Source organism: Bombus affinis, chromosome 8 (assembly GCF_024516045.1).
Source record: "Bombus affinis isolate iyBomAffi1 chromosome 8, iyBomAffi1.2, whole genome shotgun sequence".
In the NCBI taxonomy this organism is placed as follows: Eukaryota; Metazoa; Arthropoda; class Insecta; order Hymenoptera; family Apidae; genus Bombus; species Bombus affinis.
The window spans coordinates 10,588,640-10,605,488 of NC_066351.1; the positions used below are offsets into that span (position 1 = coordinate 10,588,640).

Genomic DNA, 16,849 nt, shown 5'->3' on the forward strand with positions numbered 1-16,849 from the left:
AGCAAGAAGTTTTTATTGGGAACTTAATAACAGTTGCAACATCATATTATCTAATATGAGATAAATTATAATATATCATCATCTTCAATTTCCAACAAAATATTAATGAAATTGTGAGTTCTGTTACAATTACAATATACACGTATAAATTTTATATTATCAAAATTCTTTTTATTCATATAATATATACAAAATTATATACTAGATATTTTTAAATTGTATACTTTACTTTATTATATAAAAGTTGAAGTACAGAAAATTTTATAGTATGCAAATAAATACATTTTGCTGTTTATAAAATGCGGCCAAAATTGATCTTGAATATTATACTACAAAATATTTATTCATTAAAAATTAATTCCATGTATGAAAGTGTATATTTATTTAGATATCACATGATGTTAAATTTTCATATTTTTGATGTAACAAGTAGTTAGTAAGCTATAAACTAGCCATTTTTTATATTTTTAGTCAATTCTATAAAAATGTAGATATATTTATATTAGATTGTAGTATAAATCTCATTATAATTTGAATACAAATTCAACTATTAGCCACATAGAATAACATAACATTAAAATAGTTTGTTTAAGTATATGTAGAAATAGTAATATTTTTCGTCATTTTATAAAATTTTTAATTATATATAACTTCGAACTATAAAACATCATTGAATATTTTTGATAAAATTTTATCCATTGTTCCTATGCACTTTATATAACTTTGAAATTGTGAAAGTTTTTATTATTAACATAGCTAATATTATAAATTCTATAAAATCGAAAATGTATTAATGCAATCATATATATAATGTAAATCAATATAAAAATCAGTTTGTTTTTCTTTCATATACTTATGTTAATAAAAAATGTTTACATTCCTGGATTTAAATTTTAGCTTTATGAATTATCAACATATTTTTAAAATAAATAATGTATAAAGTTATAATCAAATTTTTTTGTATTTAAATATTCAATTTGATTTTTGTTCATTTTTGTAAATTTACGATATACAATGGCGTACAAAAGTTCCCGGCGAAGTAGATCTTTTAGTATACAGTATATACCAAAATAGACATCTAAAAAATTTTTAAGCAATATTAGATACATATGTATCGCAAATAAAAGAAAACAATACGTCAAATAAACACTATTATATTGTGTGTTATAATTATCTAAAAATTGTAAAGCTAGCATGTTTAAAAATTTCCAGTCAGTATCCAATATACCCAATATCAAATATTAATTAAAAGTTTTTAGATATCATTATTGAAATGTATAGTGAAAATCTGACTGAAAACTTTTGCATGCCATTGTAGACATATCACTATATATTAAGATCATCACATGCATTATCTGTTAAAGAAGGCAAAAATATTTTAAGGACATGAGTGATTTTAATTTTTTATATTTTTATCAAGTCCAACTAATAAGTAATTTTTTCTATTGTATAGTTTGAGAATAAATAAATAAATAAATATTACACATAGTATACTTTATGTTTAAAATTAATTTATTTAAAATATGTGTACTTAAATTATTTTTAACGCATAATTATTAAAATAATTTAACTATTTACGAGACTTAGTACATATTAGTATTAATTTTTTTCACTGGTATAAAAAGTAAGTAAGTACATTCTGCGTTGTTTGTAAAATTAAATATCTTTTTATTTATGATTTGAATATACTTTTTATAGAAAAATTCGTTTATATCAAAATTATATTATATTAACAATGTGAATAGATCACTCATGTCCAAAAAATGTAAGTATGAGTAATATATACAGTATTTTAATTATTTGATATAAATTATTTTATTATTCAATTATTAGTACTTTGAAATAGTACTAGTTTAAGTCAAATGTAGATATTGGATGAATGGTTGTATTTTATGTACGAATGGATCATTTTTGATGTTATATATACATTATTTATATCGTAGATTTTGTTAATTGTTGATTAAATGTCAACCAAGTAATTCAAAGTCTTCATCAGATGTATCACATTGTGGATCTACATGTTCAAAATCTACAACTATAACAAAGAATTACTAAGACGGACTACAATAAATGAAATTTCGAATTATTTATCCCTTTAGTAAAATTTTCCTTTTTTTCTTGTTAATGTTATACCAACTTCAAAATACTTACAAGTTGAAGTTGCTATAGCTTCTGAAGCTATATCTTCAACTGGTGACCATTGGGCTAATCTTTCTGCACATAATTCAAGTAAAGGTTGCTTTTCTGGTGTTATTAATTCTTCCTGAATAGATTTGCATAAAGATTTAAAGTCCTTTTCAGTTGCGCAAAAGAAACACTGAAATGGAACATTATTTTTTTATACATATAAATAAAAATATATTTCATAAAAATATATTTTATTTTATAAATTGTTTAATTCTTTGACTAATTTTTAAATAACAAAAATTAATTATATACTAACAAGTGCTACAGAAGGATCTATTCCCGTGATAGGTATACGACTAGAAGATTTACAATGGTAGGTAGCATCCATTTCAATCTCTTCCTCTTCCAATTTTTTGCCAACACTACCCGATCTTTGTGTTGTATGAGGATCTAAATAAATTACTTCATTTTCTGCAAATGCAAAATTGTAATTTGTGTATATTTTCATTGTATCTTTTTTTAATTTGATAATTCTATTTTTATATGTATACATACCGACGCATCCTATGAAATATAGTGCAAGATTAGGTTTTCCTCCTATTACTCCTAGAGATTGTGGAATTTTGAATGAAGTCTGAAAAATTATAGGTATGAATATATTATCCTTAACTTCATTCATATTTCACTCCAATTTTAGCCATTCATGCAAGAATTGATTTCTTCATTACTTTAAGACCGTTAATGTAGATTGGATTAATCTCGCTTAATCCAAGGCGAAGAGGTATTAAAAGTAATAAAGGTTTCCATTGGCTAGGTGCTTTCAATGGTACAGCACCATCAGCTTCCACTGTTGTACCTCCTTCTACTCTACATTGCTTTACTATAAATGTTTAATTATATGATACAGTTTGATGTTTAAAAATTTATTAAAATTTACTAAATAATAGATATATTAGAATGAAAAGTTTTGATTACTTACAAATGTCATTAACTATTAATGTATTATCCAAAGCAACATGTATTGTAATTGAACTCCATTCATCAAACACAACTAATTTTCTAAAAATTGAAATTTGATAAAATATCAAATCTTATATTAGAAATATTTAAAATATAATAAATATGTACTTTAATACTTGTGCTATTGTGTTGGGTCCAAACCATTGTCCAACTTCTTTTCCTTCTGATGCTCCCATTGATGCAATTTGGTGAATTGAGAAAGCAGCAGTTCGTTTGTCTTCAAAACGTTCTAGAATTTTCAGGTACGTACTGTTTCTAGTTTCTGCAGTCCATTGCCAATCTCTACCTATTTTTAATTTTTTAATATTTAAAATATTTACAATTTATATAACTATAATTATCAATATTTTATTTTAGAAACCATTATTATGTTACAAAATGATTTAATTGATAGATTTTATTGATACAATTATGAACAATTAAGTATTTAAAATTGTTATAAGAGCATTAAACGTGAAATAACAAAATTATTAGATTTAAATTAACAGTTACCTAAATGTAATATAATTAAAGCTTGACCAAGAACCATTTGACCACATCTTAACATACATCCCCAACCTTTGTCAGATGTAAATGTAGAATTGTAACCACCAATAGGTACAAAATTTTTTCGGTAAGTAAACCATAACTTGGATCTTATATCCCTACGAATTATGTCCAGTTCTGAAATTTAAGACCTTACATATCTAATTTATTACAGATCTCTTTACTGTAACTATGTATTAGACCTCTTATGGCATTATATTTTTTCCCAAGAATCCATACTGGTTCATCTGTTTGTGGTATATCCTCTGGTTCGTCTGAAATATTTTGTGTGAAAAGGCTGTCCATTCTCACAGTATTTGCAAATATTATCTATGTCACTTAAAATTCTTCAATGTATCATAAAAATAAAATGTTTTGTTACTCTATAATTATACAAAGAGAAAGTACAGCTTTTTTCTACAAGAAAAAAACGCAATTGGAATAAGGTTAAATATTTGTCAAAGAATGACATTCTACATACAATGCGTAGTACAACCACCTTCAACTTGGTAAACCAGCATTCGTCATTGCTCATTGAGCGAAGAATTCATTATTTTTTGCAAGTAACAAATATAGTATGCACTAGTATTGACTTTAACAGAATGTCAATAATATCATATCAACAACAGCTGATTAACAAAGATCTCGAGGTTAGTGCAATAACCGAGAACAGCTTGAATTCTAATATCGTATAATGTATAAATAATATATATAAAACGTTATTTTGATCCAAAATATTTCGTTCCAAAAATAACAAGATATGAAATATCCTCTTTACATCCAAACAAGCACATAGTAATTCCCTGTATCTGACATCTTTTTCATTCCACTTCGCAAAAATATATATTTTGATTACTCCTTCTTTACGCTAGATGGCATACATTTTCATACGAAGTATATATATACACTCGCATACTTACCTCGTCTGTGAATCCAAGTCAATGATCTAACTACCTACTTACCAAAGTTAGTAAAGTTAACAGAAATAAAAATGCTTCTACTATTACACACCCATATAAATATACTCATGTGTAATACTACATTGCATAAATTTATTTAAATTAAATAAATAGAGATTAGAATAAATAAAGAATAAACAAAGAAATTTTATTTTTCATTAACTAAAAATTTTTCCATCGATTTATATTCCTTACTACACATAATGAAAATGTTATCAATATCTGAGATATTTTTTATAAAAATTTATTTAAACACAATCTCATCGAAATTATTTTTACTTATCCATATTATTATAATAAACTTTCACTGTTTATTTAATATAAATTATAAAGCATCGGTAATTTTATGAAGATATAATTAAAGTATAAGTATACGCACTTATTCCTGCATAACACGGTAGTTAGTAAGTAAAGTAATGTATTTGCACGAAATATTTTACATTTGTGAAATAATACAAGGTATCGAATGTCAACGATGATAATACAATCAACCGGAAATATTTACGAATTATTACACGCATCAACATTGCATAATATTCGGACTATCACAAGTGCAATGGAATACTCTGATTGGTGCACGACAGATCAAATTTCCAGTCTCTTGTACGATCAACTTCCACCTGTACTAGTTGACTACTTACCCATTTAACGTTTCTGTTTATTTCGATCAGTGCTATTTAACGTGCAACTTTTACAGGTTTTCCTATTGACCTTTGAATAATGTAATAAACATATTTCGTATTTTGTTGTGATAATAGTATTATATAGTAATCTAGTTTCTTTACTTTTCGGTTGTAAATTTGTGAATAAGTAGTAACTAAAGCTTTTATGACATTGATGGATTTGATTACAAGGATTAAAAATTGTAAGTAAATCATAAAGATAGAACATAAGATAATAAATTTTTAATTTCATTATTATAAGATAATTATAATACTAATATAAATATGTAACGATGTGAATATTAATTTAAAAATGTTGAAGTAATTATTGTTATATACAATTTTTAAGATACATATTACCAGAAGAGGAAATCTTTGATATTACATATAATTTTCTGTAAATTAGAATCCGAAATTCGATAACACGAACCAGTTGTATTTGTTCAAGATTTTCTAGTTGTAAAAGTAGGTCAAATTAAATTGACCTTTAATAAGAGTTCTTTGTAGTTTAAACATGTATACATGTTACTTACAAATCTAATGCAGTATATTTAAAAAATTTATCATAAATTTATTTTTTCTTTCAATAACTAATGAGTAGTGAAGAAATATTAAATAAAATTATTTATTTATATACTACTCTAAATTAAAATTAATATATTATGAAATTCAATAAATTACATAAGCCACAAATAAGTCTTTAAGTATGACTACCGAATTAAATTTTGTGCATAAATTTTATTCCGATAAGATCGATATATCCGGTTTTAGATCGAATACCTTTGATTAAATACCACGATGGTTTTTTAAAATAATAAAGTCTATCGTAGTGTTGTTACCTTTCGTAAACTGGATTTCCTTGAGACTTTCTACAGGTATTGTAACATATCTCATACGTGTATAAATCTTTGTATGAATAATTATTTTCCAAATAAATATAACGATTTTCGTTTGGAAAATCATGAATCGTATTTAGTTCTCTTACGCAATGATAAAAATTATAGTTGTACATTACTATATTAAAATTATTAATAAATATTGTGCTTCTGATACATTATTGCACAATATGCTTCAAAAATTTTCATTGCCTCATATATCGTTATTTTATTTATTTAGAGAACTACATACATTACTTTTTTTTTTGAAACAGTGCTTTAAAAAGATCGTGTTATTTGTATCATTCATAATTTATCAGTATTAATAATATGGAAATTTGCATCCGTAAATGAATAATCTAACAATGATCAGTTATTAGGTATACCACGGTACATAATCATTTGTATAGTACCTTTGTATGGCAACTCGACTTGGAAATACGTGCAATATGACTCATTATAGTTCATAATTCATGAAGTTTTTTGTTCTTCTATTTTTCGCGATGTTGAGGATGTTACGAGATAAATTGCTCGGAGGACACAATTATATTATATAATTGCAGTAATCATCGTGTAATGAACTCTAGTATTCAAATAGGATTCTAATGTAATGCAATGGGTATAATTGATTTCTTTTCATCATTTTTATATTTACATTTGTATATATATTTTTCGTTATAAATCCTTAAAACTTTCTTTAAAATTTGTTCTTGTCTGTTTTTTGCTGTATAGCGAAATTACCGGAATTTAATACAAAATCAAATTAAATAACTATAAAGATGTGTATTGCGAAATAACAAATTAAACTTTACGTAATTTATAATAAAATACGTAACAAACTTGAAACAAAAATTCCATTCCTTTCATTCGTCTATATTTCAATTGTAAGATAAGTAGTTTAACAAATCAACTAATCTGAAGAGCAATCAGATCTGATGTATAGCAAAAACTATGGCGAACGTAATACGAGATTAATGTAAACATGTAAGTGTATGCAAAAGCAGGCGTTCTCAATAGGTTTGACTACTTACAATTAGTTCCAACTGCACAAGAGGAATATCCTGTAAATCGAATCTATGATCCAGTATGCGCGATCCAATATTCAACTACTATGTGATCCACAACCGCAGCATTTCTAAACTTACAGCTCTTTACTTTCACTTGATCCAGAAGTTAACAAGTGTGAATTCTTGTCACTTCCAGTTTGATAAATATTATAATACCGATGGAAGATATATAATAAGATGTATAGTAAGATGTAGGTAGTCAATTTAATACTCAAATTACACATATGCCTTATTCCAAAATTAATAGATTCAATCATTCATTCATTTGAACTAAGGTTGAAAGAAATACATGAAAAAAAAGAAGTTTATCGAACAAGCGATCACGAAGCTGTCCGATAAATGGTAAAAAATCCTCGAAAACAACGGTACGTGTTATTTAATGAACAACACTGAATCCACAAAAATACATCGCTTTTAAATTTTTCTTAAATTTTCTTACGCACTTTCTGAATGACGCAACAAAAATTCATTAAACAAACGAATCAAATAGAAGCTATCTATATTCTGCGTTACGGATGATTAAACTTTCGAATAATAGGTAAATTATCTTTTTACGTACACGTTCAATTGTTCCTTCTTCATCAAATTTTATCTGAACGCATATGCAGCGGTTCCATAAAACTTTGAAGCAGAACGTACAAAATGAAAGTGACGCGACATGCGATCAATAATCTCCAAACGTGCAGTTGAAAGAGTAGTCCTATCGTTCGGATCACGATAATCATTTCAGACACGATCGCGAGCACACCTCATTGACACCGCTAGGATTAAAAGTCTTTACCGTTTATGGATAACTGGCGTATTTTAGTGCAAACGCAAAGACATCTGTTGTGCGTGGATAACGAGTATATTTAGATATAGTGTAAAAATTAGTAAATTAAATTAATATGATCGAACTTAGATCAAGATACTAAAATCAGAGTGACATTAAAGTATGTTATAGTCGATTCTAAAAATATATTAATCGTAATAAAAACAAAAGGAATTCTATTGATCACCTTTAAGTTTCTTAGAAAATCGTGATATGTGTCGAACACAGTTACTATAAATATCATCTGGAACAATTCTCAAGCTATTCTTTGTTATCGGCAGATCTCGATGGATCTGTTTTTGTTAAATAACAGAACAGGAAGTGGCTTCAGTTGAATTGTGAATACGCAGGTCGGTAATAAAAAAAAACCATATATTTTTATCGTGAATATGATCGAAACATCAAACTAACACCATTAAACGTGTTCAAGAGGTGCACGTGTGTCACAACTGTTGCTTTGCGTAACAGGTTGTCACAATACATACGGCGAAATGCCTCGGGAATATGTCAATAGAATGGACACTGGTTTTATGGATACTGGTGTGCTTGAAAGATTAATTTTATATTCGGATAAGGTATCGTAATACACAACAGTTTGTTGAATTGTACAAGAGAGTTGGAAAATATCTTTAGTCGCGGTATATTAAAATGCACTGCACTGGAAGATTGCAACGTAGCCTGTGTTACCTTCTGTAGAATGGAAAGAAAAAATAACTTTGAAATCACTATTTCATTAAAGATTTGAATATCGTCGCTTTGTTACATTTCTGCTGAAACAGCATAAGTTGATTGTATCGTTCTGTGTATATATATTTATAATGTATATAACAGTCTGCTAAGATACGGAACTTTCTACTTTCGAAATATTACTAGGTCACTGCTATTAGCGAAATTCTTCCTCGATATTGGTACTTACGTATATTTGTTTATATCATTGTATGTATTATTCTAGTTGTAGCACATCATAAAACTTACTATTTTTAAAAGTGATGATCATGTTCATAATATGCTAAAAATTATTTTAAGTTAAATCTCCTTTTAAAAAACTTTTTTACGATGTTATATTTATTATCTTTCGTACATCATTCATTCTAAATTAATATAATTCACAAGAAGCTAGGTAGATAGTTTGTTAAAAAATTTACGTAACTTGTGCCATTCTTAAATCAAAAATAATTTTCAAGCAAATATCTATAGCTTACAATGTTCTAAAGTATTTTTTAATCTTATATTTAATCCTATTATTTTGCAGATATTTTTCGAGTATACCAACAGTTTATTATGTTACGTGTTTCAGTATCAGAAATAATTAATTTAAATTTTCAATAATATCTACATAGTTTGAAAGAAGTAACAGTAAGAAGTTATAATGAATACTTAAAAAATGTCATTAAAGTATTAATTATCTTCGTTGGAAAAATGTAATAAATTTCGAATTAGATTTTAACCCATTATCTCATTGTAAATATGTAAAGAGAGATACGTTTTATAATTGTTTTATAGTTCTGTAAAACAAGCTTCTCCGACAATAGATTGCATTTGAAATCGGTAACCTTTCAGGAAACGATGGAGAGAAAGAAATCCTCGGTTGAGTCTGTCAAGGATACAGAATACGGAACGTGAGTATTGCAGCTTTCCATCTGATTGCTCCATTCCATCATAATTGATGATTTTTTACGCATATTTTTACATTGAACATTACGTTTATTCATTTCTCATGGGATTGCTAACTATTTTGCAAAATCATCTCCTTAGTTCTCGCTTACTATGTGTGTAATATAAGACTTAAATGCATTCACACATATGTAGGGACATTTTCTTTTCGAATAACGTAATCGAGCTGAATTATGTCAATCATGTTTAAAGATCATTAACTGTTTAAGAAATTATAGAAATGGTACTTTCGAAATGCAAAATATTGGAATTTATAACACTGGCAATTTTCTAGCGTCAAATACGAAGATGAACTCATACCATCCTGGAAGTTTTGGAAAAAAAGACGATACGTAGTCGGAGTATTAGCATTTTTTGGATTTTTTACGTCCTACATTCTTCGTGTAAATTTAAGCGTAGCCATTGTCGCAATGACCGCGAAGGTTCACAAAATCGATAAAAATGGAACCGAATATTTTGTAAGTGATATACTAATTATATTATGCTAGAATTAAATTCTAAGTCATTAATTCTAATCCTATTCATTTTTAGAATATTTAATTTCGTTTTTAATTTGCATACTCAAATGTAGGTGTACGTATGCAAATATTATGTAAATAAAAAAAATGTCAGTAAAAATTTGTCGATAAATAGCACGAAATTCAAATGAAACAATGGTTGCGATAAGTTATATTAATAGATTTACAATATGACTTTAGTGATGATATATTAATGCGTAAGATTAGTACAAAGGATACTTTTTATCAGTTGTGAAATAATTATCTGACATGATTATGCATTATCTTTATCATAATAGGGATATCAAAGAGGATTTGTAAATATATAATTCTGTTTTATTGCTCTTTTTATATAATGCGTGCTCAGAAACTCGTGCATTTAAAATCTTCGTTTAACGCTACATTAATATAGAAATTTATTTTGATTTATATAGGTTTATTATTAAACTCGTATTTTTTCTTTTAATTAAAAATAAACTAAAATCAAACGAAAAGTTCAACATGTTAAAAACTATTAGTATCTATAAAAGATAAATACAACAGTGACTATTTACTGTTTTATATTTAGAAGCTTACAAAAATATACTATTACACCAGACAAACGAATCATACATTAGCTTTGATCACTTTTAAATGTATTCAGAGTATTATTTACAGGAACAAGAATTCGACTGGGATTCAAAGACACAAGGACTGGTTTTAAGTTCCTTTTTCTACGGATACATAAGTACTCAATTACTGGGAGGATGGCTTGGCGCACGTATTGGCGGAAAAAGAGTTTTTGGTCTTGGAATCGCCACTACAGCTTTTCTTACAATTATCACACCACCCCTAGCCAGAATGAGCGTTTACATTTTGGTTGCTTTGCGAATAGTGGAAGGAATTTGCGAGGTAAGCAATATTAAAATTATGATATTAAGTATAAATAAATTCCTTTTATCTGGATAAATTTCGATTATTCCTTTTTAATAATATGTACGCATAATAATATATATATACGTTCAATTGTGTATTAATTAACATTTTTTAAAATTATTATTTAAATCTTAACTTTAGCTTAACATATTGATCCTGGAAAATAATGATCTGTTTTTAAGAATGACTTCATTTATTAATCCTTCACTCCTGTTCTTAGAATAATATCTTTTATTTTGCACTAGGAGTCTTCTACTCCATTCATTGGAGAGAAAAAGAAATAAGATAATACTGGAATGTTGGACATATATACTGACTTATAAAAATGTCACATAACCCGTTTAACATCTTCCAAAACATATTTCCTATCCTTTTTTAAGTTCCTAATAATCTCATATTTTATATCCAACATAAGAAGTGAGACATAATAAGTATATTTTGCAGATAAGATGTCAAGTAGAAAACACACCCAATATGCAGGGTTAGTCGAGACAAGTAACCGATAAATACAGAAATCCGGTTTCTCATGACTCACCCTGTATACAAAGCAAATATTTTTACACATACGTTATACGTATTCAGATTCACTATTATAGATGTGTACAAAATACATTATCATACATTCATTTATGCATATTATTTATTACTCGTATCTTTTATTCTGTTTTAATAAAGAGTAAAAACACGACAAAATAACAATAAACCTTCGGAATAATTATTTTTCAATTAAGTAAATTTTGTTTATCTTGTAGGTTTTGATTGCTCAAATAATTTCCAATCATTTGAATTTAGGGTGTAACATATCCTTGCATACATGCAATATGGGCACAGTGGGCACCTCCATTGGAAAGATCAAAATTAGCGACTCTTGCATTCTCCGGAAGTTTCTTTGGAACTGTATTTGCTATGCCAGTTGCCGGTTTGATGGCTGAATACCTTGGCTGGGCTTCTGTTTTTTACGTTTTTGGAGCAGCTGGTCTTGTTTGGTTTTTTTACTGGTGGATAATCGTGAAGGATAAACCGGAGGACGATACATCTATTTCTGAAGCTGAACTTGAATATATTAAAAGTAGCCTTGGAAATGCGAATAAAGAAGAGGTAAGATTGTGTTAAGAAATAACATGATATAACAGAACAGTTTTTATGCTTTTTTACGCTTCCTCAAAAGATTAAAAAATTTGAATAATTGGATAATTCACTTTCAGAAGTTATATCATTTTGTACCGCCCTATTTTCAATAATTTTCCTATCGTCAATAATTTTTTGTCGAGAACTTTTTTTTAGTTAATTTTCTTTGCTAAATTTTTATGTGTCATTATTATTAATATATATATAATGTTATGTTTCTACATTTTATTTATAGAATTCTTCTAATTATTTCATCTTATATAGAAAATTACACATCCATGGAAAGCTATGCTCACATCTCCACCAGTTTGGGCAATTGTTGCAGCTCATTTTAGCGAAAATTGGGGTTTTTACACCATGCTTACTCAGTTACCGACATTTATGAATGGTTCGATCAATTGAACGTTTATTTAATGAATATAAATGATATACTCTGTCCTAAGTATAATTTACTTTTAGATGTACTGGATTTCAAATTGGATAAAACTGGATATTTATCTGCACTACCGTATCTAGCTATGACTCTCGTTGTTCAATTTTCTGGACACTTAGCAGATTATCTGAGAACAGAGAAAATCCTATCGACTACGCAGGTCTGTTATTAAATACTTATAAATAATTTTTATTTCAAACATACTTATTTTTTATCTTGTTTCCAGTCCCCCCTCCCCCTTCCTCCAAAAACATTTCAAAATAAGATATTTAATTAACACACTATTTATATTTTATTAATTTTAATATATTGTTTTCGAGTACTTTTTCAAGTGTCACGTAATACAAGTATGAAATACAATAAAAATCTTACAATTAAAGTATTTATTTTATTTCAGGTGCGTAAGTTATTTAATTGCGGAGCTTTTGTATTTCAAACGATATTCATGACTTGTACAGGTTTTATCTTAACGCCAACGGGGGTGGTTATTTGTATCACTATAGCAGTTGGCCTTGGTGGTTTTGCTTGGTCCGGTTTTGGGTAATTTTTTTTCGAATTCCGAATATAAAATACGATATAGTATATTCATATAATACGATACATATGATATATGTGCCAGGAAAACTGAGGATTTATTTATTTACAATACCATACAATATAACAAGTTGAATGAATTGTATTATGTATCTTATATAAATTATGATTTTATTTTAAGAATTCATTAATTACATATCTCATTTTATAAATACATTAATTCTATATTTAACTCTATAAAATGTATTATTACATTATATAAATATTTTTTTATAGAGTAAATCATTTGGATATTGCTCCTAAGCATGCCAGTGTGCTTATGGGAATAGGAAATACTGTTGCTACCTTACCTGGAGTTGTGAGCCCTATTATCACTGGATATATTGTCCAAAATAAAGTAGGTTTAAATTATAATATATTTATTTTTACCTAAACATTAGAGGAATATTTAATAATTATAATGACATTTATAAGTTCTATAACTTTGTGTTAAATCATAGTTACAATTAGTTATAACACTCTAAAATCCATTAATAATTATTAACTAGTAATTAACGGATGTTCAAAAATCTAATGAGATTGGAACATATTTCATAGAGTGCTGCAGAATGGAGGATAGTTTTCATTATTGCTGGTGCAGTTTATTTGATAGGAGCTGTGATATATGGTTTATACGCATCTGGTGAAAAACAAAGTTGGGCAGAAAGAAGTGATGAACAATCAAAGAGATCTTATGATAATCCAGCAATGGAAATAGATAATTTGTAGTATAAAACAAATTAAATTTGCTGACAGTTACATCAGTATTTATAATATATGTATATAATATACATGAATGTTTGGCTCGTAGCTAAAGTAGTTGTGATTATTTTTATTGAGTATACATTAATATAATACACACGAATAACTTTTTTCTACTTTTTGATTTAAACAGTTCTTTATGGACTAGCAAAATTTTATAAAATTCTTTTTATATACGTGTATGAATAGTTTAGAATAACAGTATTTATATCATGACACATAAAACAACAGTCTTTAATATTTGATACTTACCAACAAAAATATAAATGTATATTTAAATGTAATGTGATTCTATATTTGTAGTATTTAAATAAAATGATTGTTATCAAAACAATTAAATGATTAAAAAAATTTATTTATGTATAAGTTATTGTATATATTTACAATAAAAAAAAATTTATATAATGAATTTCTAATTGAACAATTTATTTTACAAAAATAAATAATTATTAACAATAGATAATAATCTTCGTAAAAAATTATGTAGAATAGTGACTACATTATAATTTAGATAATATATAACTAATAATTTATAACAGTTAGTTACGTAAAAATAAAAAAAAACAAAAAATGTTGATATGTAAATTGTGCAAATCTTCCTTACCCTGTTTGTAGCAGATTTTTAACAAAAAAAATTGATCTAATACATTACTTATGCATTTTATTAAAAAAATCATTATGATCGATACAAATGCTTAAAAAAAAGAAACAATTATGAAAAACAAAAACTTATAACTTATACTAGCTTATATACCGTTATGTATATCGTTAACTGTACATGTAAGAAATTATGACATGTAACAATTTCTACGGTCAGTCAATGATTGGTAGACCAATGATCTTACGGAAGTGATAGAAAATAAACAAACCTGCCATACAACTGAGGAATAAAGAACAAGATATTTTCATGTGACGTTGATCTTATTCATCTATTACACAATTAAAACTGAATGAATTAATAAATAAATTCCTTTAAAATTTGTAATATAAGGATTTTTATCGTTAAGAGGTAAATGAAAAAATATAGTTTTTTAAATTATCATAAAATGTATATCTCAGCTTGGATGTAAGTATAACCTATTTTATAGTAGCCGAGATTTAACCATTTTTTTACAAAAATGTTTACAAATACGTTTATAAGACACTGTGCTCATTAAAATTAATAGGTATGATATTAAAGCCATTTAAATAGACCATTACAGCATTGCATAGAGGTTATGTAGAAACATATTAATTCTTAACGAAAATTATACTACTACGAAATTATTTTAATATTCTATTTATATAAAATATTAAGAAAAGATATAAATAATTTGAATTGATCAATAACAATCTATAACATGGTAATATAGAAGCTATATATAAACTTCAATAAACAAATTTTGATATAAATATATACAGAATACATGAAAAGAAAATATGTGAAGAATATATACAAAGAAAATAAATATATTTATATATATACTACATATATGTATATATATATCTTAATAGTTTGATAATATTTAATAAATGTGCATATATGTTTAGTAAAACAATATAATTTTTAGATAACTAATTTGTTAAAAACTTATATTTATATGTGCTTACATATATTCACAGATGTCATTAACTCTTCAACAAATCATATTGGATGCGAAAAAATTAGTGATTAGAATATCAGATCACGAAAATATAGCAGATAATTTAATAAGCGAAATAGAATCAGTTTGTGGTCAAATTGCTAATATGAAGCAGGTAAACAATTTATTTATATAATATAACAATTTAATCAAAAAATTCACAGACATACATAAGTAAAGTAAAAGATATCAAAGTATAATAAAGTGAAAACTTATTCTTTTAGATTTTTAACACAATTCTTTATTATAAAACTGTATAAAGTTCATTTTTTATACTTTTTTAAATGCATTTATAGTATCAAGAAGAAGTAGAGATTCTTAACACCGAGGCAAAACAGAGGCCACATATACAGTTAATCTCAGGAATACAGAGAGAAATCAAGCACTTGCAAGAATTACAAGCTGAAAATAAGGAATTGAAAAAGGCATTAGAGGACCATCACCATGCTCTTGAATTAATTATGTCTAAATACAGGCAACAGACAGCATCCTTATTGCGTCTCTGCAAAACAGATCTTTCTACATTACATAATGCGAAATATGCTAATGTAAGCATAAACATTATATATATATTTTTAATTATACATACAATTACATATTACATTATTGTACCAAAATGAATGTTTTTTATTATATACAATACGTTAAAATTTTAATGTTTAATAATTAAAATTTATTATTACTGATCAAAAGTCATCATAGTAAATGTATGAAATTCAAGTTCATTAATTCTATTAAAATTTTTTTTATGTAGTTTATTAATACTTATGAATGATTCTTCTATGAAATTACAGATAATTACTAATCAAGCAGAAAAGATTAATGAAATGGCAGCAGTAATGAAAACCGCAGTTGCTTTGGACGAAGAAAATGAAATGAGAGATAAAGAGGTATATAGTACTTTAAAAGAAGAAAATACTACCTTGCGAGAAATAGTTAATATTGCAAATAAGTATTGCACCTTAAATAAGGAAACTGAAGTAGATAGTAAGACTGTACAAACTGATCCAGTAGTATGCTAAAAGTTACAATTTATATTTCTCTTATATGAATTTCGTATTTTATTTATTTCATATTTTATAATATAATTAATATTAGATAAAAGATGTATTACTTATATATAATAAAATGCTAATATAAAAAAAGTACAATTTAAATACATTAAATTATTTTAATGAATTTTACAAAAATTTAGTTTT

The 16,849-nt window shown here is 26.2% G+C and overlaps 3 protein-coding genes across 10 annotated transcripts; 2 read left to right on the forward strand and 1 right to left on the reverse strand.

Moving 5' to 3' along the window:
- Positions 1 to 208: 208 nt before the first annotated feature.
- Positions 209 to 4,753, reverse strand: LOC126919332 (cysteine protease ATG4B). Of its 6 annotated transcripts, none has more exons than XM_050728389.1 (10): positions 4,154 to 4,749; positions 3,876 to 3,947; positions 3,640 to 3,810; positions 3,256 to 3,433; positions 3,107 to 3,186; positions 2,856 to 3,007; positions 2,683 to 2,761; positions 2,444 to 2,598; positions 2,152 to 2,317; positions 209 to 2,035 (listed from the first exon to the last, which is right to left on the reverse strand). In XM_050728389.1, the coding sequence occupies exons 1-10, from the start codon at positions 4,191 to 4,193 to the stop codon at positions 1,968 to 1,970; spliced, it is 1,161 nt and encodes a 386-aa protein (XP_050584346.1). In that variant the 5' UTR covers positions 4,194 to 4,749; the 3' UTR covers positions 209 to 1,967. The 6 variants fall into 6 exon arrangements, with proteins under 6 accessions (XP_050584346.1, XP_050584349.1, XP_050584347.1 ...); XM_050728392.1 differs by having other exon boundaries at positions 4,172 to 4,748; XM_050728390.1 differs by having other exon boundaries at positions 3,876 to 4,089; positions 4,172 to 4,744.
- A 469-nt stretch (positions 4,754 to 5,222) lies between these two features.
- LOC126919326 (vesicular glutamate transporter 1) lies at positions 5,223 to 14,381 on the forward strand. 3 transcript variants are annotated; one of them, XM_050728365.1, is made up of 10 exons: positions 5,223 to 5,496; positions 9,607 to 9,665; positions 9,995 to 10,178; positions 10,875 to 11,108; positions 11,925 to 12,230; positions 12,525 to 12,648; positions 12,720 to 12,853; positions 13,091 to 13,233; positions 13,504 to 13,624; positions 13,825 to 14,381. In XM_050728365.1, exons 2-10 carry the CDS (start codon positions 9,613 to 9,615, stop codon positions 13,993 to 13,995), a joined length of 1,470 nt encoding a protein of 489 aa, XP_050584322.1. In that variant the 5' UTR covers positions 5,223 to 5,496; positions 9,607 to 9,612; the 3' UTR covers positions 13,996 to 14,381. The 3 variants fall into 3 exon arrangements, with proteins under 3 accessions (XP_050584322.1, XP_050584323.1, XP_050584321.1); XM_050728366.1 differs by lacking the exon at positions 5,223 to 5,496 and adding an exon at positions 7,783 to 8,396; XM_050728364.1 differs by lacking the exon at positions 5,223 to 5,496 and adding an exon at positions 8,447 to 8,621.
- Positions 14,382 to 14,811: 430 nt separating this feature from the next.
- LOC126919604 (FGFR1 oncogene partner 2 homolog) lies at positions 14,812 to 16,801 on the forward strand. Its single transcript, XM_050729016.1, has 4 exons — positions 14,812 to 15,037; positions 15,631 to 15,765; positions 15,947 to 16,198; positions 16,445 to 16,801. Exons 2-4 carry the CDS (start codon positions 15,631 to 15,633, stop codon positions 16,670 to 16,672), a joined length of 615 nt encoding a protein of 204 aa, XP_050584973.1. The 5' UTR covers positions 14,812 to 15,037; the 3' UTR covers positions 16,673 to 16,801.
- Positions 16,802 to 16,849: the final 48 nt, after the last annotated feature.